At 43.9% G+C, this 23,755-nt stretch overlaps 1 protein-coding gene across 6 annotated transcripts in view; it reads left to right on the forward strand.

Moving 5' to 3' along the window:
- LOC109905149 (disks large homolog 3) overlaps window positions 1-23,755 on the forward strand; it is a 131,472-nt gene that overhangs the window by 77,210 nt on the left and 30,507 nt on the right. For all 6 annotated transcript variants that reach the window (XM_031790092.1, XM_020502368.2, XM_031790095.1 and 3 more), the window contains 6 exons: window positions 7,343-7,393; window positions 10,426-10,550; window positions 11,306-11,475; window positions 11,744-11,880; window positions 14,092-14,236; window positions 16,641-16,800. In XM_031790092.1, the coding sequence (XP_031645952.1) occupies window positions 7,343-7,393; window positions 10,426-10,550; window positions 11,306-11,475; window positions 11,744-11,880; window positions 14,092-14,236; window positions 16,641-16,800 (788 nt within the window). The remainder of the gene's footprint in view (window positions 1-7,342; window positions 7,394-10,425; window positions 10,551-11,305; window positions 11,476-11,743; window positions 11,881-14,091; window positions 14,237-16,640; window positions 16,801-23,755) is intronic.

Consider the following 23,755-nt stretch of genomic DNA (forward strand, 5'->3'; position numbering starts at 1 on the left):
AGTGTCTATTCTGTTGTCTCTCTGTGTGGATGGAGTATCTATTCTGTTGTCTCTCTGTGTGGATGGAGTATCTATTCTGTTGTCTCTCTGTGTGGATGGAGTATCTATTCTGTTGTCTCTCTGTGTGGATGGAGTATCTATTCTGTTGTCTCTCTGTGTGGATGGAGTATCTATTATGTTGCCTCTGTGGGGATGGAGTATCTATTCTGTTGTTTCTCTGTGTGGATGGAGTATATATGCTGTTGCCTCTGTGTGGATGGAGTATCTATTCTGTTGTTTAACTGTGTGGATGGGGTATCTTTTCTGTTGTTTAACTGTGTGGATGGAGTATCTATTCTGTTGTTTAACTGTGTGGATGGAGTATCAATTATGTTGTTTAACTGTGTGGATGGAGTATCTATTCTGTTGTTTAACTGTGTGGATGGAGTATCTATTCTGTTGTCTCTCTGTGTGGATGGAGTATCTATTATGTTGTCTCTCTGTGTGGATGGAGTATCTATTATGTTGTCTCTCTGTGTGGATGGAGTATCTATTATATTGCCTCTGTGTGGATGGAGTATCTATTCTGTTGTTTCTCTATGTGGATAGAGTATATATTCTGTTACCTCTGTGTGGATGGAGTATCTATTATGTTGTTTAACTGTGTGGATGGAGTATCTATACTCTTGTTTAACTGTGTGGATGGAGTATCAATTGTGTTTTTTAACTGTGTGGATGGAGTATATATTCTGTTGTTTAACTGTGTGGATGGAGTATCTAGTCTGTTGTCTCTCTGTGTGGATGGAGTATCTATTCTGTTGTCTCTCTGTGTGGATGGAGTATCTATTATGTTGCCTCTGTGTGGGTGGAGTATCTATTCTGTTGTTTCTCTGTGTGGATGGAGTATCTATTCTGTTGTCTCTCTGTGTGGATGGAGTATCTATTCTGTTGCCTCTCTGTGTGGATGGAGTGTCTATTCTGTTGTCTCTCTGTGTGGATGGTGTGTCTATTCTGTTGTCTCTCTGTGTGGATGGAGTATCTATTCTGTTGCCTCTCTGTGTGGATGGAGTGTCTATTCTGTTGTCTCTCTGTGTGGATGGAGTACCTATTCTGTTGTCTCTCTGTGTGGATGGAATATATATTCTGTTGCCTCTCTGTGTGGATGGACTGTCTATTCTGTTGCCTCTCTGTGTGGATGGAGTACCTATTCTGTTGTCTCTCTGTGTGGATGTAGAATCTATTCTGTTGCCTCTCTGTGTGGGTGGAGTCTCTATTCTGTTGCCTCTCTGTGTGGGTGGAGTATCTATTCTGTTGTCTCTCTGTGTGGATGGAATATCTATTCTGTTGCCTCTCTGTGTGGATGGAGTATCTATTCTGTTGTCTCTCTGTGTGGATGGAATATCTATTCTGTTGCCTCTCTGTGTGGATGGAGTATCTATTCTGTTGTCTCTCTGTGTGGATGGAGTATATATTCTGTTGTCTCTCTGTGTGGATGGAGTATCTATTCCGTTGTCTCTCTGTGTGGATGGAGTATCTATTCTGTTGTCTCTGTGTCGATGGAGTATCTATTCTGTTGTCTTTCTGTGTGGATGGAGTATCTATTCTGTTGTCTCTGTGTAGATGGAGTATCTATTCTGTTGCCTCTCTGTGTGGATGGAGTGTCTATTCTGTTGTCTCTCTGTGTGGATGGTGTGTCTATTCTGTTGTCTCTCTGTGTGGATGGAGTATCTATTCTGTTGTTTAACTGTGTGGATGAAGTATCTATTCTGTTGTTTAACTGTGTGGATGGAGTATCTATTCTGTTGTTTAACTGTGTGGATGGAGTGTCTATTCTGTTGTCTCTCTGTGTCGATGGAGTATCTATTATTTTGCCTCTGTGTGGATGGAGTATCAATTATATTGTTTAACTGTGTGGATGGAGTATCAATTATGTTGTTTAACTGTGTGGATGGAGTATCTATTCTGTTGTTTAACTGTGTGGATGGAGTGTCTATTCTGTTGTCTCTCTGTGTCGATGGAGTATCTATTCTGTTGCCTCTGTGTGGATGGAGTATCAATTATATTGTTTAACTGTGTGGATGGAGTATATATTCTGTTGTCTCTGTGTGGATGGAGTATCTATTCTGTTGTTTAACTGTGTGGATGGAGTATCTATTCTGTTGTTTAACTGTGTGGATGGAGTATCTATTCTGTTGTCTCTCTGTGTGGATGGAGTGTCTATTCTGTTGTCTCTCTGTGTGGATGGAGTATCTATTCTGTTGTCTCTCTGTGTGGATGGAGTATCTATTCTGTTGTCTCTCTGTGTGGATGGAGTATCTATTCTGTTGTCTCTCTGTGTGGATGGAGTATCTATTATGTTGCCTCTGTGGGGATGGAGTATCTATTCTGTTGTTTCTCTGTGTGGATGGAGTATATATGCTGTTGCCTCTGTGTGGATGGAGTATCTATTCTGTTGTTTAACTGTGTGGATGGGGTATCTTTTCTGTTGTTTAACTGTGTGGATGGAGTATCTATTCTGTTGTTTAACTGTGTGGATGGAGTATCAATTATGTTGTTTAACTGTGTGGATGGAGTATCTATTCTGTTGTTTAACTGTGTGGATGGAGTATCTATTCTGTTGTCTCTCTGTGTGGATGGAGTATCTATTATGTTGTCTCTCTGTGTGGATGGAGTATCTATTATGTTGTCTCTCTGTGTGGATGGAGTATCTATTATGTTGCCTCTGTGTGGATGGAGTATCTATTCTGTTGTTTCTCTATGTGGATAGAGTATATATTCTGTTACCTCTGTGTGGATGGAGTATCTATTATGTTGTTTAACTGTGTGGATGGAGTATCTATACTCTTGTTTAACTGTGTGGATGGAGTATCAATTGTGTTTTTTAACTGTGTGGATGGAGTATATATTCTGTTGTTTAACTGTGTGGATGGAGTATCTAGTCTGTTGTCTCTCTGTGTGGATGGAGTATCTATTCTGTTGTCTCTCTGTGTGGATGGAGTATCTATTATGTTGCCTCTGTGTGGGTGGAGTATCTATTCTGTTGTTTCTCTGTGTGGATGGAGTATCTATTCTGTTGTCTCTCTGTGTGGATGGAGTATCTATTCTGTTGCCTCTCTGTGTGGATGGAGTGTCTATTCTGTTGTCTCTCTTTGTGGATGGAATATCTATTCTGTTGTCTCTGTGTGGATGGAGTGTCTATTCTGTTGTCTCTCTGTGTGGATGGTGTGTCTATTCTGTTGTCTCTCTTTGTGGATGGAATATCTATTCTGTTGTCTCTGTGTGGATGGAGTGTCTATTCTGTTGTCTCTCTGTGTGGATGGTGTGTCTATTCTGTTGTCTCTCTTTGTGGATGGAATATCTATTCTGTTTTTCTGTCTTTGTAAATGGAGTATCTGTTCTGTTGTCTCTCTGTGTGGATGGAGTGTCTATTCTATTGTCTCTCTGTGTGGATGGTGTATATATTATGTTGTCTCTCTGTGTGGATGGTGTGTCTATTCTATTGTCTCTCTGTGTGGATGGTGTATATATTATGTTGTCTCTCTGTGTGGATGGAGTGTCTATTCTGTTGTGTCTCTGTTTGGATGGTGTGTCTATTCCGTTGTCTCTCTGTGTGGATGGAATATATATTCTGTTTTTCTCTCTTTGTAAATGGAGTATCTATTCTGTTGTCTCTCTGTGTGGATGGAGTGTCTATTCTGTTGTCTCTCTGTGTGGATGGTGTGTCTATTCTATTGTCTCTCTGTGTGGATGGTGTATCTATTATGTTGTCTCTCTGTGTGAATGGAGTGTCTATTCTGTTGTGTCTCTGTGTGGATGGTGTGTCTATTCCGTTGTCTCTCTGTGTGGATGGAATATCTATTCTGTTTTTCTCTCTTTGTAAATGGAGTATCTATTCTGTTGTCTCTCTGTGTGGATGGAGTGTCTATTCTGTTGTCTCTCTGTGTGGATGGTGTGTCTATTCCGTTGTCTCTCTGTGTGGATGGAATATCTATTCTGTTTTTCTCTCTTTGTAAATGGAGTATCTATTCTGTTGTCTCTCTGTGTGGATGGAGTGTCTATTCTGTTGTCTCTCTGTGTGGATGGTGTGTCTATTCTGTTGTCTCTCTGTGTGGATGGTGTGTCTATTCTGTTGTCTCTCTGTGTGGATGGAGTATCGATTATGTTTTTCTCTCTTTGTAAATGGATGTGTCTCACAGTTGCAGCATCCTGCTGTGTTCACCATGTGGATCTATTTCATGATTTCTATTGACACTGCCACTACAGCATGAATATGATACAGTTATGCATTTAGTATGATCATGCAACATATTTAAATATCATATGTGTGTGTTCATTGCAAAAAATCTGGATATAATAGCCCAAACCAGCAATGCTATGTTTTATGTACAGGTACAGGGCCTTCAGAAAGTATTCACACCCCTTGACCTTTTCCACATTGTTTCTCTGGCCTACAACACACAATATCCCATAATGTCAAAGTGGAATTATGTTTGTAGAAATGTTTACAAATTCATAAAATGTAAAGTTGAAATGTCTTGAGTTAATACTTTTTCAACCCCTTTGTTATGGCAAGCCTAAATAAGTTCAGGATTTCACCATGAGGCCAGTGGTGACTTTAAAACATTTACAGAGTTTAATGGCTGTGATGGGAGAAAACTGAGGAACGACAACATTGTAGTTACTCCACAATTCCAGCCTAAATGACAGAGTGAAAAGAAGGAAGCCTGTACAGAATAAAAAAAATATTCCAAAACATGCATCCTGTTTGCAACAAGGCACTGAAGTAATGCTGCAAAAAATGTGGCAAAGCAATTATAAAGTGTAATTTTTAGGGCAAATCCAATACAACACAATACTACTACCACTCTTCATATTTTCAAGTATATGGTATCAAACACATAGAAACATGTTTGATGAGTTTGATAGCGTTCTATTTGTTCCGTACCAGCCATTACTATGAGCCCGTCCTCCTCAATGCCACCAGCCTCCTGTGACAGAGCTTGATGGATGTGTCAGTATCGGTTATTGTGTGTAGATGGGTGAGAGAAAACAAATGCATTTCATCCATTTTGAATCCAGCCTGTAACACAACAAAATGTGGAATAAGTCAAGGGGTATGAATACTTTCTGAAGGCACTGTAACAGCCATAATGGAGGAAACACCAACATAGCATGACTTAGTAGGGCGTTGGGCCAACACAAGCTGCCAGAAAAGCTTCAATCCACCTTGGCATAGATTCTACAAGTGTCTGGAACTCTATTGGAGGGGTGTGACACCATTCTCTAAGAAAGATTCTCTAAGAAAGATGGGATGTTAATTGCTTCATTAACTCAGGAATCACACCTGTGTGGAATAGAGGTCGACCGATTAGGATTTTTCAACGCCAATACCGATTATTGGAAGACCAAAAAAAGCCGATACCGATTAATTGGCCAATTTCTTTAATGTATTTGTAATAATGACAATTACAACAATACTGAATGAACACTTATTTTAACTTAATATAATACATCAATAAAATCAATTTAGCCTCAAATAAATAATGAAACATGTTCAATTTGGTTTAAAAAATGTAAAAACAAAGTGTTGGAGAAGAAAGTAAAAGTGCAATATGTGCCATGTAAGAAAGCTAACGTTTAAGTTCCTTGCTCAGAACATGAGAACATATGAAAGCTGGTGGTTCCTTTTCATAGGAGTCTTCAATATTCCCAGGTAAGAAGTTTTAGGTTGTAGTTATTATAGGAATTATAGGACTATTTCTCTCTATACCATTTGTATTTCATTAACCTTTGACTATTGGATGTTCTTATGCACAAGCATTTCGCTACACTCGCATTAACATCTGCTAACCATGTGTATGTGACAAATAAAATTTGATTTGATTTGAGTATTGCCAGTGTAACAGTATAGCTTCCGTACCTCTCCTCGCTCCTACCTGGGCTCGAACCAGGAACACAACGACAACAGCCACCCTCGAAGCAGCGTTACCCATGCAGAGCAAGGGGAATAACTACTCCAAGTCTCAGAGCGAGTGACGTTTGAAACGCTATTAGCGCCCACCCCGCCAACTAGCTAGCCATTTCACATCGGTTACACCAGCCTAATCTCGGGAGTTGATAGGCTTGAAGTCATTAACAGCTGCTGGCAAACGCACGAAAGTGCCGTTTGAATAAATGCTTACGAGCCTGCTGGTGCCTACCATCGCTCAGTCAGACTGCTCTATCAAATCATAGATTTAGTTATAACATGATAACACACAGAAATACGCACCTTAGGTCATTAATATGGTCGAATCCGGAAACCATCATCTCGAAAACAAGACGTTTATTCTTTCAGTGAAATACGGAACCGTTCCGTATTTTATCTAAAGGGTGGCATCCATAAGTCTAAATATTCCTGTTACATTGCACAACCTTCAATGTTATGCCATAATTACGTAAAATTCTGGCAAATTAGGCGGCCCAAACTGTTGCATATACACTGACTCTGCGTGCAATGAACGCAAGAGAAGTGACACAATTTCACCTGGTTAATATTGCCTGCTAACCTGGATTTCTTTTAGCTAAATATGCAGGTTTAAAAATATATACTTCTGTGTATTTTAAGAAAGGCATTGATGTTTATGGTTAGGTACACATTGGAGCAACGATACACACCGCATCGATTATATGCAATGCAGGACACGCTAGATAAACTAGTAATATCATCAACCATGTGTAGTTAACTAGTGATTATGATTGATTGTTTTTTATAAGATAAGTTTAATGCTAGCTAGCAACTTACCTTGGCTTACTGCATTCGCGTAACAGGCAGGCTCCTCGTGGAGTGCAATGAGAGGCAGGTGGTTAGAGCATTGGACTAGTTAACTGTAAGGTTGCAAGATTGAATCCCCGAGCTGACAAGGTAAAAATCTGTCGTTCTGCCCCTGAATGAGGCAGTTAACTCACCGTTCCTAGGCCGTCATTGAAAATAAGAGTGTGTTCTTAACTGACTTCCTAGTTAAATAAAGATTAAATAAAGGTGTAACAAAAAAAATCGGCCAAATCGGCTTCCGATTGTTATGAAAACTTGAAATCGGCCCGAATTAATCAGCCATTCCGATTAATCAGTCAACCTCTAGTGTGGAAGCACCTGCTTACAATATACTTTGTATCCCTCATTTACGCAAGTGTTTCCTTTATTTTGGCAGTTACCTGTATGTCTGTGTTCACGTCTATGGTAATTAAAAATGATTATACTGAGATGAAAGATCACAGTTAATGTTCTTTTATCCTTTTCTGTTTCATATTATTTGTATGATGTTTTCATGTGGGATGATGATGATGGTGATGTAAATTACATGCATGTGTTCTGTGTTGACAGGTAAATGGCAGTGATGGGATGTATAAATATGACGAGATCATCTTGGAAAGGGTGAGGTTCACTAAAACGTTTATAACCACTTATTATGTTCACGTCTTGTGATCAGATGTGTTCTTCAAAGCCTTTTGTTAAACACATCAGCTTTTCCCGCTAGATGGCAGTAAGCGGCTCTCTTTGGCTTGAAGGTTTTGCAGTACAGTAAATGTTGCATATAAACTGAACAAAAATATAAACGCAACATGTTGGTCCCATGTTTCATGAGCTGAAATAAAAGATTCCAGAAATGTTCAATGTGCACAAAAAGCTTTTTTCTCTCAAATGTTGTACACAAATTAGTTGACGTTCCTATTAGTGAGCATTTATCCTTTGCCAAGATAATCCATCCACCTGACAGGTGTGGCATATCAAGAAGCTGATTAAACAGCAGGATCATTACACAGGTGCACCTTGTGCTGGGGACAAATAAAAGGCCACTTTAAAATGTGCAGTTTCGTCACACAACACAATGCCACATATGTCTCAAGTTTTGAGGGAGATTTGCAATTGGCACGCTGACTTCAGGAATGTCCACCAGAGCTGTTTCCAGAGAATTGAATGTTCATTTCTCTACCATCATCTGCCTCCAATGTCATTTTAGAGAATTTGCCAGTACGTCCAACCAGCCTCACAACCGCAGACCATGTGTAACAACGGGGGGGGGGTGCTGAGGAGTATTTCTGTCTGTAATAAAGCCCTTTTGTGGGGAAAAACTCATTCTGATTGGCTGAACCTGGCTCCTCAGTGGGTGGGCCTGGCTGCCTAATGGGTAGGCTTATGCCTTCCAAGGCCCACCCATGACTGCACCCCTGCCCAGTCATGTGAAATCCATAGATTATGGCCTAATGAGTTAATTTCAATTGACTGATTTCCTTCAATTGTAACTCAGTAAAATCTTTGAAATTGTTACGTGTTGCATTTATATTTTTGTTCAGTATAATATATTATAGAAAACCAAAGCAAATGATTTCTCTATCACATATGACATTTTGAATATATTACATATAGTAATTCTATACGTAGGAGCGACAAAGATTATGACGTCAGTATACATCAGTCTTCGTCAGACCCCTATATGCCTCACATTGCATCTTTAAACAGCACACATATTCAATATTTCTTAGGTCCTCTTCCCATACACACACACTCTCAGGAACATTGACAGTTGCACTTGTCAGTGGCAGAGTTCAGTCTATAGTGCAGGGCAGACATCCTGTATATTCCTACTCTCGTTATTTCACCCACAGATAGATGCAGGGCTGTTTTCTCCATCTCCCCCTCTGAGTGGCATTTCTGCATGCAGAGGCTTAAATAAACTAGATAAAAATCACACTTTAAAAGGACTGTGGGTGGGTAACAGTTGATGGTCGGGCCCAGTGCACTCCTTTTGGATTGGGAGAAGCGCACTGGGAGGCCTCAGCCTCCCTCTGTCCTAATTGGTTGCGACCGTTGCTCATTAATTATAGAAAAGAATAAAGCGAAGTCTTTTCTCAGCTGTCTTGTTTGGAGCCTGTCTCTGCAGCTGTCAGATAGAACAGCCCGCCTGGGCCCACTGGATCCAAATGGGTGCTTTTGTCATGCTGAGGGAGAGGTGGGGGGGAAGGGGGGTGCATAGATATATGGAGAGAAGAAAGGAAAGTTGTGTGCCAAGTCTTTAGAGAAATTAAACTTCCCTGAATCTTCTCTTCCACTTATGAATCCGTCCGTAAAAAAAAAAGATTAGACCCACACCATTTGGACTGCTTTGTCTTACATTTAGAATGAAGTGACCTGATCTCAGTATGTATACTGAACAAAAATATAAATGCAACATGCAACAATTTCAAATATTTTACTGAGTTACAGTTCATATGAGGAAATCAGTCAATTGAAATAAATGCATTAGGCCCTAATCAATGGATTTCACAGGACTGGTTAGGGGTGCATCCATGGGTGGGCCTTGGAAGGCATAAGCCTACCCACTAGGCAGCCAGGCCCACCCACTGAGGAGCCAGGCCCAACCAATCAGAATGAGATTCTGCCAACAAAAGGGCTTTACTACAGAAGAAATACTCCTCAGCTCATGAAACATGGGACCAAGACTTTAGATGTTGTGTTTATATTTGTGTTCAGTATAGTATAAAGCACACTGAATGTATGAGAAAGTGCCATGGTCATCAGCAATGTTGAATTCCCCAAAGTGGTCTGCATAGATCTCATGTTCCCCTGAGCGGTCTGCATAGATCTCATGTTCTCCTGAACGGTCTGCCGGGGCGGCAGGGTAGCCTAGCGGTTAGAGCGTTGGACTAGTAACCGGAAGGTTGCAAGTTCAAATCCCCGAGCTGACAAGGTACAAATCTGCCGTTCTGCCCCTGAACGAGGCAGTTCAGGGGCACTGTTCCTAGGCCGTCATTGAAAATAAGAAGTTGTTCTTAACTGACTTGCCTAGTTAAATAAGGGTAAAAAAAATTAAAATCTAATGTTCCCCTGAACGGTCTGCATAGATCTAATGTTCCCCTGAACGGTCTGCATAGATCTCATGTTCCCCTGAACGGTCTGCATAGATCTAATGTTCCCCTGAGGGGTCTGCATAGATCTCATGCTCCCCTGAGCGGTCTGCATAGAGCTCATGTTCCCCTGAGCGGTCTGCATAGAGCTCATGTTCCCCTGAGCGGTCTGCATAGAGCTCATGTTCCCCTGAGCGGTCTGCATACAGCTCATGTTCCCCTGAGACTCCTATACCATTAAGAAGCCCATTATCCCACTGACCTTGAGTCCACACTCCTAGAGTGGGACGCAAACCCATCACTTATGCTGTGTCTGTGTGTGAACGTGTGCACGGCTGAACACTCACGTGTGTGTGTGTGTGTCTATTGTGCCTCTACTGTATGTGTAATCGAATCAAATCAAGCTTTATTTACACAGCATATTTCAGACATGGAACGGAACGCAATGTTCTTCACAGGAAAAAAAACAAATATAAAACAATGAAAGTAAAAGCTGAAATATTTACTCCACAACAAACAAAAGATAAAAAAGAAGATCCCTGCCTCATAACTCTTCTGCAGGGTAACTCTGGCCTGGGCTTCAGCATCGCTGGGGGGATGGACAATCCACACATCCCAGATGACCCAGGGATCTTCATCACCAAGATCATCCCTGGAGGAGCTGCAGCTATGGACGGCAGGCTGGGGTAAGTTAGTCCCCCTCTCTCTTTCCTTCTCTCTCTCTCTTTTTCTCTCTCTCTCTGTCACTATACCATGGCCCGCCAGGCAGCCAGAGCTCTGTGTGTGTGTCTGTGTGTGTCTGTGTCTGTGTGTGTGTGTGTCTCTACAGCTCTCTGCCACCAGGCTCTGTTTGTGTTTCCACTAAGTTATGATTCACTGGGAAACCAAAGCCTACATTTTTTTATATGATATTGAGTGCTTTTGGTGTGGGGCTGGCCTGTGTGTGTGTGTGTTTGTGTGTGCGTGCGTGCGTGTGTGGGTGCGTGCATTTTTGACTAGCAGTCTGACTAACAGTTGATTCAGTCCATATTGTAGAGCCTGTGGATTGACTAGGGGTGCATGTATTTGATTCCGTCTGTATTGTTGAGCCTGTGGATTGACTAGGGGTGCATGTATTTGATTCAGTCCATATTGTTGAGCCTGTGGGTTGACTAGGGGTGCATGTATTCGATTCAGTCCATATTGTTGAGCCTGTGGATTGACTGGGGATGCATGTATTCGATTCAGTCTGTATTGTTGAGTCTGTGGATTGACTGGGGATGCATGTATTCGATTCAGTCTGTATTGTTGAGCCTGTGGATTGACTGGGGGTGCATGTATTTAATTCAGTCTGTATTGTTGAGCCTGTGGATTAACTAGGGTTGCATGTATAGCATGCATGTGTTTTTACAGTACTAACAGCATTGTCAAATGTGAACTTTGTTTCTCCTCATCTCACCAGGGTGAATGACTGTGTGCTGCGTGTGAACGAGGTGGATGTCTCTGAGGTAGTCCACAGCCGGGCGGTGGAGGCCCTGAAAGAGGCTGGCCCTGTGGTCAGGCTGCTGGTCAGGAGAAGACAGGCCCCTCCTGAGACCATCCTGGAGATCAACCTGCTCAAGGGGCCCAAAGGTCAGCGATATACACTATGTACATGAATGAATCCTCATTGGGAGGGACAGGATTTTCTAGGCCCCTATAACTTAACTAAACCCCTGTTTCCTTGGGAAATTCCAGTTCAACTCTGAAATTGGAACATAAATTGAGATTATTTCCGAGAACCTGAATGTAAGTTTCTATTCTTTACTTAGCTGTCTAAAAGGAAGTGCAATTGACCCCAACCCCTAGAGATCAGCCTGTGAACCAGTACTGACTGTCCAATGTGTGCTTCTCACCCCAGGCCTTGGCTTCAGCATCGCTGGGGGGATCGGCAACCAGCACATCCCTGGAGACAACAGCATCTACATCACAAAGATCATCGAGGGCGGGGCCGCGCAGAAAGACGGACGGCTGCAGACCGGAGACCGCCTGCTAGCTGTAAGAACACATCTACTCTGGACCTTCCTTCATTAACTGAGTTTAGCCCTGCTTTGATGTAGCGGAGGCGGTTTGTCTTAAGCTCAGCAGCCTAACACAGTCTTGTTCCATACCCAGTCAATCACACAGATACTGAGCTCTGAAGGATGCCCAAGGACACTCTTGATTCTCTTACTGTAATGTTATGATGTACTTTATTGTCCAAGAGGAGAAATTTGACTCGTCAAGTGTGCTGCTGCTTCCACGTAAGTACATAGAATCAATTGACACAACCCCCCCAATGAATAAGTTCATGTCAGGCAAGGCTGTGACTAGGGGGCAGTTCCACATGATGAAGGCCTACAGTTTATATCTGTTCAGCCTGTGTATAAACACCCTGTAGCCTCCTCGATGGCATCAGCTGGAACTCTGTGTTCAGTGCAGGTGTGGGGTCCGATTTGACCTTTCTGACCGGTCTGATGACGGTATCCTGTATAATGTCCTGGAGGTCATGCCTATTATCTTCCCTGCTGTCTTGGTCATTCTCAAGGTTTAGGCTTTGAGCTGTCAGGTTAGCAAACCATGTGAAAATGCTGTAGTGTAGAGGATTGACTTAATGGAGGATCTATAGAAGAGGAGATGATCTTCTGGTTGACTCCATATATCCTGAGTCCAAGCAGGAAGTGGAAGTGCTGTTGGAGGCCGCTGCCATCGCTCTGCTCCCCGCCGGTGTAGCAGCTCCTCTGGCACTTCGCTCAGCAGGCCGCCCGGCAGTTAATCTCCATAGTCCCGTAGTGCTAGGAGCTCCTTCCTGGTGTATGTCCACGAAGCCCGATCACCCTGTGCCAGGTGCGGCGTCGTAGCAGTGGAACATTGCGTGATGCTGAAAATAATCAGCCATGTTAGTAGTAGTCCAGGAATCCTTGCCAGTCACTTGTGCGTTAAATGCATAATAGTGCGCATTACTTCACCCAGTTTGTGACAAAACAAACAAACAAACAACGTTTGGCAGTTCTTTTTTACACTCCATCCCCACCTACATTCATACCCTGCACACATCAGGACACTGATCTACATTCATACCCTGCACACATCAGGACATTGATCTACATTCATACCCTGCACACATCAGGACACTGATCTACATTCATAACCTGCACACATCAGGACACTGATCTACATTCATACCCTGCACACATCAGGACACTGATCTACATTCATACCCTGCACACATCAGGACACTGATCTACATTCATAACCTGCACACATCAGGACACTGATCTACATTCATACCCTGCACACATCAGGACACTGATCTACATTCATACCCTGCACACATCAGGACACTGATCTACATTCATACCCTGCACACATCAGGACACTGATCTACATTCATACCCTGCACAAAAGGCCTCTAGGTGCCCTTACCTGGCCGTTTCTCAAGAGAGCCAGGCGACACTCTTCAGTGTTTATGGCCATGTGTGTGACTGAAACGGTGCTGCAGACTGGGCTCAAACTTCCGGCTGCTCCCCGGGCATATTCTGTTCTACACTGGCAGAAGATAAATTGTACCACCTGTCAGGCTGAATGATTGACAACGCTGTTTGAAGAATTTGAGATGTGTTTAAGGCTGTCATACATAAAAACTAAGTAATTAAGGCACTAAAACCTTTGTGGGGGGAGAGCTGTGCGGACGGCCGTATTGATCATTTATGCTATTTGATTAAAGTGTTTACACAAATCCATGATTTTATCTGTAGACACAATGATGCAGACGTGGTGGCTCCCGGAGTAAACAATCTCTATTATAATATAGAGCAGCTCTCTTACCTTTGAAATATTTTCTAATCAAATCCAATGTTATTTGTCACATGCCCCGAATACAGGTGACTTTACTGTGAAATACTTACTAACGAGCCCTTTCCCAACAATGCAGAGTTAAAAAGTACGAAAATGTGTATAATAAAAATCTGAAATAGTAACACAATAAATAACAACACGGAGGCTGTATACAAGGAGTACCGGTACCGAGTCAGTCGGGTTGGAGCACGTAAGATGTGGACCATCTCCGTCGGCATCATCTTATGCTCGCATATCACACGCTGTATCTTAGTAGGACACAGCAACAGTAGTGTATGATTGATTTGGGTGTGGCTCAGGCAAACTAAGAGAGGTAGCTATAAGCCTCGGTGATGTGGACCTGAGGATTTCCCTGTGGTCTGTGTGCTCCAGGTGAACAACATCATCCTGCAGGACGTGCGTCACGAGGAGGCGGTGGCGGCGCTGAAGAACACCTCTGACATGGTCTACCTCAAGGTGGCCAAGCCCGGACCTGTGCACCTCAACGACATGTATGCCCCTCCGGACTACTCCAGCAGTACGTACCTTCTTCTGCTAGCAACTGTAGTCCACTGTAGCTCAAACTAAACACTCCCACTCTCCTAACCTCATACTGCTTATAATGCATCCAACTACACTTTTATATCCCAGGCCTTGCCTCAATGGTACCAGCAGACCGTTTTTATTAATCATTTTTTAAATGTTTGTACTTTTTGCTCCTTTTTTTCCCCAATTTCGTGATATCTAATTGGTAGTTACAGTCTTGCCCCATCGCTGCAACACTCGGGAGAGGCGAAGGTCGAGAGCTCTGCGTCCTCCGGAACACAACCCCGCCAAGCCGCACTGCTTCTTGACACAATGCTCGCTTATTCCGGAAGCCAGCCGCACCAATGTGTCGGAGGAAACAATGTACACATGGCGACCGTGTCAGAGTGCATACGCCCGGCCTGCCACAGGAGTCGCAAGAGCGCGACGGGACAAGGACATCCCGGTCGGCCAAACCCGGACGACGCTGGGCCAATTGTCCACCGCCTTATGGGTCTCCCAGTCGCGGACGGCTGCGACACAGCCGGTATCAAACCCATCGCCGCTACCACTGCGATGCCGTACCTTAGACCGCTGTGCCACTCAGTTGGTCCACAGTTTGTTTTAATGGAAGACCACAGGAACCCTGCAGTAATAACACTGGCTCTCTATTCACACCGCTCATTATCATTTCATACCTCAGCCTCCAAAACAAACCCCGGCAACAGTTGTGTGAAGAATGCTCTGTTGATTAGCATTAAGTCTAGGTGTATGTCATTGTCCCTGTAACAGGGATGATTATATGAGTGGTAGAGCTGCTTCAGTGTGTTCTCCTCAGCGCAGCTGTGCCCAGACTCCTACATGGTGAGCACACACTGCGGCCCACTGCAACAGCTCTGTCTGTCTGTCTCTCTCTCCCACTGAGTGGGGAGGCTTTCTCACATCCACACATGCCTGCTCAGGAGAACCCACGGCCTGGGGCTCTTGCCAGCCACACACATCAATTTACAGAAGAGCCACACACAAACACACACACCTGTACTTGACTATATGTCATTATTACAGGTATCCTGTATGGCACCAAACAATATGCATGTCAACCAGTGGTTTATTATCAAAGGGCCTGTACAGTAGGACTGTATATTAAAACAAACAAAATAAAATAATTTAATATACTGTGTCCGTAAAAAGTATGTAGTGTGTATAAGCTGGAAGTAGAAGCCTAAGTATGGTTGTCCATTAGTTTACTCCAATTAGGGGAGGGGTGGTAGGGTTAGGGGAAATAATAAAGGAAAATACATAAAAAATATTATATGTTATATTTGTATATATATATATATATATATATATATAGTACCAGTCAAAAGTTTGGACACACCTACTATTTCAAGGGTATTTCTTCATTTTTACTTTTTTCTACATTGTAGAATATAGTGAAGACATCAAAACTATGAAAAAACACATATTGAATCATGTAGTAACCAAAAAGTGTTAAACAAATCAAAATATATTTTATATTTGAGATTCTTCAAAGTAGCCACCCTTTGCCGTGATGTCAGCTTTGAACACTCTTGGCAGTTCTACATTATAGTCAGATGATCTATAGTTGCTTTTTAAAGCCATGAGTTATAAGTCCTGTAGCCCCCCATGAGTTGTAAGTCCTGTATCCCCCCATGGGATATGAGTATTGTAGCCCCCCATGGGTTATAAGTACTGTAGCCCCGCCATGGGTTATAAGTACTGTAGCCCCCCTGATGGGTTATAAGTACTGTATCCCCCCATGGGATATGAGTATTGTAGCCCCCCATGGGTTATAAGTACTGTAGCCCCGCCATGGGTTATAAGTACTGTAGCCCCCCATGGGATATGAGTACTGTAGCCCCCCCCATGGGTTATAAGTACTGTAGCCCCCCCATGGGTTATAAGTACTGTAGCCCCCCCATGGGTTATAAGTACTGTAGCCCCCATGGGTTATACGTACTGTAGCCCCCCGTGGGTTGTAAGTACTGTAGCCCCCCCATGGGTTATAAGTACTGTAGCCCCCCATGGGTTATAAGTAATGTAGCCCCCCATGGGTTATAAGTACTGTAGCCCCCCATGGGTTATAAGTACTGTAGCCCCCCATGGGTTATAAGTACTGTAGCCCCCATGGGTTATAAGTACTGTAGCCCCCCATGGGTTATAAGTACTGTAGCCCCCCATGATGGAATGTAAATCTGGGGACTCAGGTATAGACACTACCCACACTGACTAATCTAATGTAGAGAGAATAAAGTATTTTATGGGCCATAAACAGGCATCGTCACATGTATGATAGTGGTATGAGTTGATCCGTCCTGGCAGGCCTTCAGTGGACCACTGTTTTAATCATCCCTCCTTTCCATCTACTGGTCTGGCCCTCCCTGCCCTCCCTCCAGCCTTCCCCACCATGGTGGACAACCACGTCAGCCACAACTCAGGCATGGCCTACATGGGAGCTATGGAGCCAAAGCCCGTCTACAGCCAGCCCCCCCAGGTCACGCCCTCCAGGTACTCCCCAGACCCCCGTCACATGCTGGGGGAGGAAGACTTCACCAGGTCAGTACCATTTTTTCTTATTATCTCATTCTTGTACAGCACATTCATCTTTTTACAGAATGATATAATGTAAAATTCACGCAAAAATGTATTATATTGTTTTCACCATGTCAATGTAGGTTTAATAGTATTAAAAAACAGAAAACTTGAGCGTGCATATCTATTCACCCCCCCCCCCCAAAGTCAATACTTTGTAGAGACACCTTTTGCAGCAATTACAGCTGAAAGTCTCTTGGAGTATGTCTCTATAAGCTTGGCACATCAAGCCATTGGGACTTTTGCCCATTCTTCAAGGCAAAACTGCCCCAGCTCCTTCAAGTTGGATGGGTTCTGCTGGTGTACGGCAATCTTTAAGTCATACCACAGATTGAGGTCTGGGCTTTGACTAGGCCATTCCAAGGCATTTAAATGTTTCCCCTTAAACCACTCAAGTGTTGCTCTAGCAGTATGCTTAGGGTCATTGTCCTGTTGGACGGTGAACCTCCGTCCCAGTCTCTAATCTCTGGAAGACTGAAACAGGTTTCCCTCAAAAATGTCCCTGTATTTAGTGCCAGCGGCAGGGTAGCCTAGTGCTTAGAGCGTTGGACTAGTGACCGGAAGGTCACTGACAAGGTAGAAATCTGTCATTCTGCCCCTGAACAGGCAGTTAACCCACTGTTCCTAGGCCGTCATTGAAAATAAGAATTTGTTCTTAACTGACTTGCCTAGTTAAAAAAATTTTTTTTTAACATTATTCCTTAAATTCTGACCAGTTTCACAGTCCCTGCCGATGAAAAACATCCCCACAACATGATGCTGCCACCACCATACTTTAATGTGGGGATAGTGATCTCGGGGTGATGAGAGGTGTTAGATTTGCGCCAGACATAGCATTTTCCTTGATGGCCAAAAAGCTACATTTTAGTCTCATCTGACCAGAGTACCGTCTTCCTTATGTTTGGGGAGTCTCCCACCTGCCGTTTGGCGAACACCAAACGTGTTTGCTTATTCTTTTCTTTAAGCAATGGCTTTTTTCTGGACACTCTTCCGTAAAGCCCAGCTCTGTGGAGTGGAAGGCTTAAATTGGTCCTATGGCCAGATACTCCAATCTCCGCTGTGGAGCTTTGCAGCTCCTTCAGGGTTATCTTTGGTCTCTTTGTTGCCTCTCTGATTAATTCCCTCCTTGCCTGGTCCGTGAGTTTTGGTGGGCGGCCCTCTCTTGGCAGGTTTGTTGTGGTGCCCTATTCTTTCAATTTTTTAATAATGGATTTAATGGGGCTCCGTGGGATGTTCAAAGTTTCCGATTTTTTTTATAACACAACCCTGATCTGTACTTCTCCACAACTTTGTCCCTGACCTGACCTGGTCGTCATGGTGCTGCTTGCTTGGTGGTGCCCCTTGCTTAGTGGTGTTGCAGACTCTGGAGCCATTCAGAATAGGTGTATATATACTGAGATCATGTGACAGATCAGTTGATACTTAGATTGCACACAGGTGGGCTTTATTTAACTAATTGTGTGACTTCTGAAGGTAATTGGTTGCACCAGATCTTATTTAGGGGCTTCATAACAAAGTGTGTGAATAAATATGCACGCGCCACTTTTCCGTATTTTTGTTTTGTTTGTTTTAAACAGGTATTTTTTTTTTATTTCACTTCACCAATTTGGACTATTTTGTGTATGTCCATTACATTAAATCTAAATAAAAATCCATTTAAATTACAGTTTGTAATGCAACAAAATTGGAAAAACGCCAAGAGGGATGAATACTTTTACAAGGCACTGTACATTGCCGAAGCAAGTGAAATAGATAATAAACAAAAGTGAAATAAACCATAAAAAATGTACAGTAAATATTACACTTACAAAAGTTCCAAAATAATAAAGACATTTCAAATGTCATATTATGTATTTATACAGTATTGTAATGATGTGCAAATAGTTCAAATACAAAAGGGAAAATAAATAAACCTAAATATAGGTTGTATTTACAATGGTGTTTGTTCTTCACTTGTAGCCCTTTTCTTGTGGCAACAGTTCACAAATCTTGCTGCTGTGATGGCACACTGTGGTATTTCACCCAATAGATATGGGAGTTTATCAAAATTAGATTAGATTTGTTTTCGAATTCTTTGTGGGTCTGTGTAATCTGAGGGAAATATGTGTCTCTAATATGGTCATACATTTGGCAGCTCAGTTTCCACCTCATTTTGTGGGCAGTGTGCACATAGCATGTCTTCTCTTGAGAGCCAGGTCTGCCATCTGCAACCTTTCTGAATAGCAAGGCTATGCTCACTGAGTACATAGTCAAAGATTTCCTTAATTTTGCATCAGTCACTGTGGTCAGGTATTCTGACACCAAGTACTCTCTGTTTAGGGCCAAATAGCATTCTAGTTTGCTCTTTTTTTTGATAAATTCTTTCTCTCTCTCTCTCTCTCTCGACCTCTGAATGCTCAGCTATGAAAAGCCAACTGACATTTACTCCTGAGGTGCTGACCTGTTGAACCATCTAGAACCACTGTGATTATTATTTGACCCTGCTGGTCATCTATGAATGTTTGAATATCTTGAAGAACGTTCTGGCCTTAATGGCCATGTTAATCTCCACCGGGCACAGCTAGAAGAAGACTGGCCACCCCTCAGAGCATGGATTCTCTTTGGGTTTCTTCCTAGGTTCCTGCTCTTCTAGGGAGGTTTTCCTAACCACCTTGCTTTTACATCTGCAACGCTTGCTCTTTGGGGTTTTAAGTTGGGTTTAAGCACTCTGCTGATGTTAAAAGGTATTATGAATACATTTGATTGATTGTTTTGTTTAGAGAGGAGACTTCCATTCTAACCTCCATTCAATTATTGCAAATGTTCATAAATACCATTTCACGTTAATTAAGAGTGAAAATACTACGTGCTAATAGTGTTAAATACATGTAATGAGTCATCAAACTGATCATGTATATGAATTAGAAACAGTAACATCCCTCCAGTTCTGAGGCGAGGTCGAGGCAGAGTCGACTAACTGAGAGTTAAAGATGAGAGAGTCCTACCTGCCCTTCACAGAGACACACGTCTCCACAGGAGTATGACAGGAGTAGAGCCGCTCGCTCCCACATGCTGCTCAATCCCATCTGTCAGGAGCTGAGTTTAACCCAGAGCTGAGTCCCCAGCCAAGCCACTGTCATTGTCCTAGCTGCCCTACTGAAAACCTCTACAGTGGATATATGGATAGAATTTTAGTTTGTGTCAGTGTGGTTTATGATTGTGTATTTTAAGTCATCTACCTGTCTCTGTGTCTGTTTAGTTGATTTGTTTTATGTGTTGTCATACACTGAGTGTACAAAACATTAGGAACACCTTTCTAATATTGAGTTTCACCCCCTTTTGCCCTCAGAACTGCCTCAATTCGTCGGGGCATGGTCTCTACAAGGTGTCGAAAGCGTTCCACAGGGATGCTGGCCCATGTTGACTCCAGTGCTTCCCACAGTTGTGTCAAGTTGGCTGGATGTCCTTTGGGTGGTGGACTATTTTTGATACACATGGGAAACTGTTGAGAGTGAAAAACCCAGCCGCGTTGCAGTTCGTGACACAAACGGTGCTCCTGGCACCTACTACCATACCCTGTTCAAAGGCACTTAAATATTTTGTCTTGCCCAGTCACCCTCTGACTAGCATACATACACAATCAATGTCTCAATTGTCTCAAGGCTTAAAAATCATTTTTTAACCTGTCTCCTCCCCTGATCTACACCGATTAAAGTTGATTTAACAAGTGACATCAATAAGGGATCATAGCTATCACCTGGATTCACCTGGTCAGGCTATGTCATGGAAATATACTGGGGTGTCCCGCGTGGCTCGGTTACAGCGCCAGGGTTGTGGGTTCGATTCCCATTGGGGACCAGTACAAAAAAGTATGTCAAATGTATGCACTCACTACTGTAAGTCACTATGGATAAGAGCATCTGCTAAATGACTCAAATATAAATGAAGGAGCAGGTGTCCTTAATGTTTTGTACACTCCAGTGTATATTCATGTTGCATGTCCACTCCACTGTCTGCACTTCCCTTATCAATCACAATGTCATCATGGAGGCCTTTATGCTGCTGGGTGCATGCCACTGTCTTTGTGAGGTCTTGCTGTAGGTAGACTGTGGGGGTAAAGTGAACACAGTATTGGGAGGAGGGGTAACTGGAGGCTGTCATCACACACACACACACACACACACACACACACACACACACACACACACACACACACACACACCACACACACACGCAGCTCTGCAGCACAGGAATGTTTTGCCTGCTTGCTGTCCTTATGTAAATATAAACACTGGGCCGTGGTCTTACCATAAATGTACTGGGAAATGAGAGGCTGATCCGGCACGGGGCAGCAAATGAGGAGCGGCAGACGCCGGACATTCCTGCAGCTGTCATGATTCATCTGCACTCTGGGAAAACCAGGCCATGGCACCCAGGTCCACCACCCCCCTCCACCCCTCACACAGGCAGTCCACGCTGCCAGCACCAATCAAACACACTGATCTACTCAGACATTCCCTCATAATGTGCTGACTCATAGACACACACGTTACTGCAGGCTCCCTCACGATGCAACTTATACATGCATACCCACCCAGACAACACAAAAATCAACACACATGGTCTACAAACGCATCCATGGACCTGCTCTGTTTTCCAGGGTCTCTGCAGTATGTCACGTCTGCTTCAAACCTAAATAGAGGGACGTTGTCATGGAAGACATCATGCCAACAGACTTCCAGTCCAGTCAGAGTAGATCAACGTCCAGAACAATCCAGATTCCCTGCTGTCAGATAGGAGAGAGACCTCTCTGCAGCCCAGGAGGATTTCCATAGGGTTATATTCTCAGGGTTTGTTGAAGTTTGAGAATTCTTGTGTAAAGTGGCGGCACAGGAGGTTGGTGGCACCTTAATTGGGGAGGGCGGGCTCGTGATAATGGCTGGAGCAGAATAAGTGGAATGGTATCAAATACATCCAACCCAGCCATTATTATGAGCCGTCCTTGTCACACTCGTTTGAATGATTGGACCAAGGCGCAGCGTGCGTAGAATTCCACATGCTTAATAAATATGAAACTCACCAAACAAAACAGATTGGGAACCATACAAGGCCAACAAAGAAATAGAAACATAGATTTGCCCACCCAAGTCACACCCTGACCTAACGAAATAGAGAATAAAAAAGTCTCTCTAAGGTCAGGACTGGAGACCCTCGCTGGAGGCTCCTGACTGGGAGCCCTCGCTGGAGGCCTGATGCGTGGGGCAGGCACAGGGCGTACCGGGCTCTGAAGGCGCACTGGAGGCCTTGTGCGTGGCACAGGCACAGGACGTACTGGGCTCTGGAGGCGCACTAGAGGCCTGGTGCGTGGGGCAGGCACAGGACGTACCGGGCTCTGGAGGCACACTGGAGGCCTGAAGACATAGAGCTGGCACAGGATTTCCTAGACCGTGGAGGCTCACTGGAGGTCTGGAGTGTAGAGTTGGCACAACGCGTCCTGGCTTAATACCCCCTGCCGCACGGCAAGTGGGGGGAGCTGGCACAGGCCGCACTGGGTTGTGCTGGCGAACTGGGGATACCGTGCGTAGATCTGGCGAAGGATATCTTGGTCCGAGGAGATGCTGGAGGCCAGGACCGCTGAGCCGGCACAATCCGTCCTGGACAGATGCTCACCTTAGCACGGCAAGTACGGAAAGCAGGCACAGAACGCACTGGGCTAAGGGTGCGCACTGGAGGCACGGTGCGCAGAACATGGTATCTGAACCGTGACCAACTCCTCATCGTAATTACAGGGAGTTGGGTCTTGTTCCCACCTTTGCTCCGCTCGCCACCCCGTGTGTTACCCCCCAAAATTTGGAGGCTGCCTCTCGGGCTTCCATCGTTTCCTTGATTCCTGGTCTCGTCGCCGTTCCTCTCTCGCAGCCTCCGCCTGCTTCCATGGCAGGGTCTTGTCCCCTGCCATTACCTCCTCCCAGGTCCAGGATGTCCTCCACTCCTGGGCACGCTGCTTGGTCACTTGGTGGTGGGATCTTCTGTCATGCTCGTTTGAATGATTGGACCAAGGCGCAGCATGCGTAGAATTCCAGGTTTAATAAATATGAAACTCATCAAACAAAACAGAAGAAAACATAACGTGACGTTATGGGCTGCTCACAGGCAGCTACACAAAAACAAGATCCCACAATCTAAGGTGGGGAAAAGGGCTGCCTAAGTATGATCCCCAATCAGAGACAACGATACACAGCTGCCTCTGATTGGGAACCATACTAGACCAACAAAGAAATAGAAACATAGATTTGCCCACCCAAGTCACACCCTGACCGAACCATATAGAGAATAAAAAAGTCTATCTAAGGTCAGGGTGTGACAGTCCTCCCCCCATCAGCCTCCACTGGTATGAGGGTGAGTCAGAGAGAGAGGGCCGGTATCGTCGGCCCTGTGCCCATCCGCGCCGCAATGCGTCGCCCTCAGTGGTGCTACAGACAGTCACCTCACAGATCCATTCCCCTCTCCATATGACACTACTAGCTCACTGGAATCATACGCAGAGATCTTAATATACAGTCGTGGCCAAAAGTTTTGACAATGACACAAATATTAATTTTCACAAAGTCTGCTGCCTCCGTTTGTATGATGGCAATTTGCATATACTCCAGAATGTTATGAAGAGTGATCAGATGAATTGCAATTAATTGCAAAGTCCCTCTTTTCCATGCAAATGAACTGAATACCCCAAAAACATTTCCACTGCATTTCAGCCCTGCCACAAAAGGACCAGCTGACATCATGTCAGTGATTCTCTCTTTAAAACAGGTGTGAGTGTTGACGAGGACAAGGCTGGAGATCACTCTGTCATGCTGATTGAGTTCGAATAACAGACTGGACGCTTCAAAAGGAGGGTGGTTCTTGGAATCATTGTTCTTACTCTGTCTACCATGGTTAC

Source organism: Oncorhynchus kisutch, linkage group LG15, assembly GCF_002021735.2.
Source record: "Oncorhynchus kisutch isolate 150728-3 linkage group LG15, Okis_V2, whole genome shotgun sequence".
Lineage (NCBI taxonomy): Eukaryota > Metazoa > Chordata > Actinopteri > Salmoniformes > Salmonidae > Oncorhynchus > Oncorhynchus kisutch.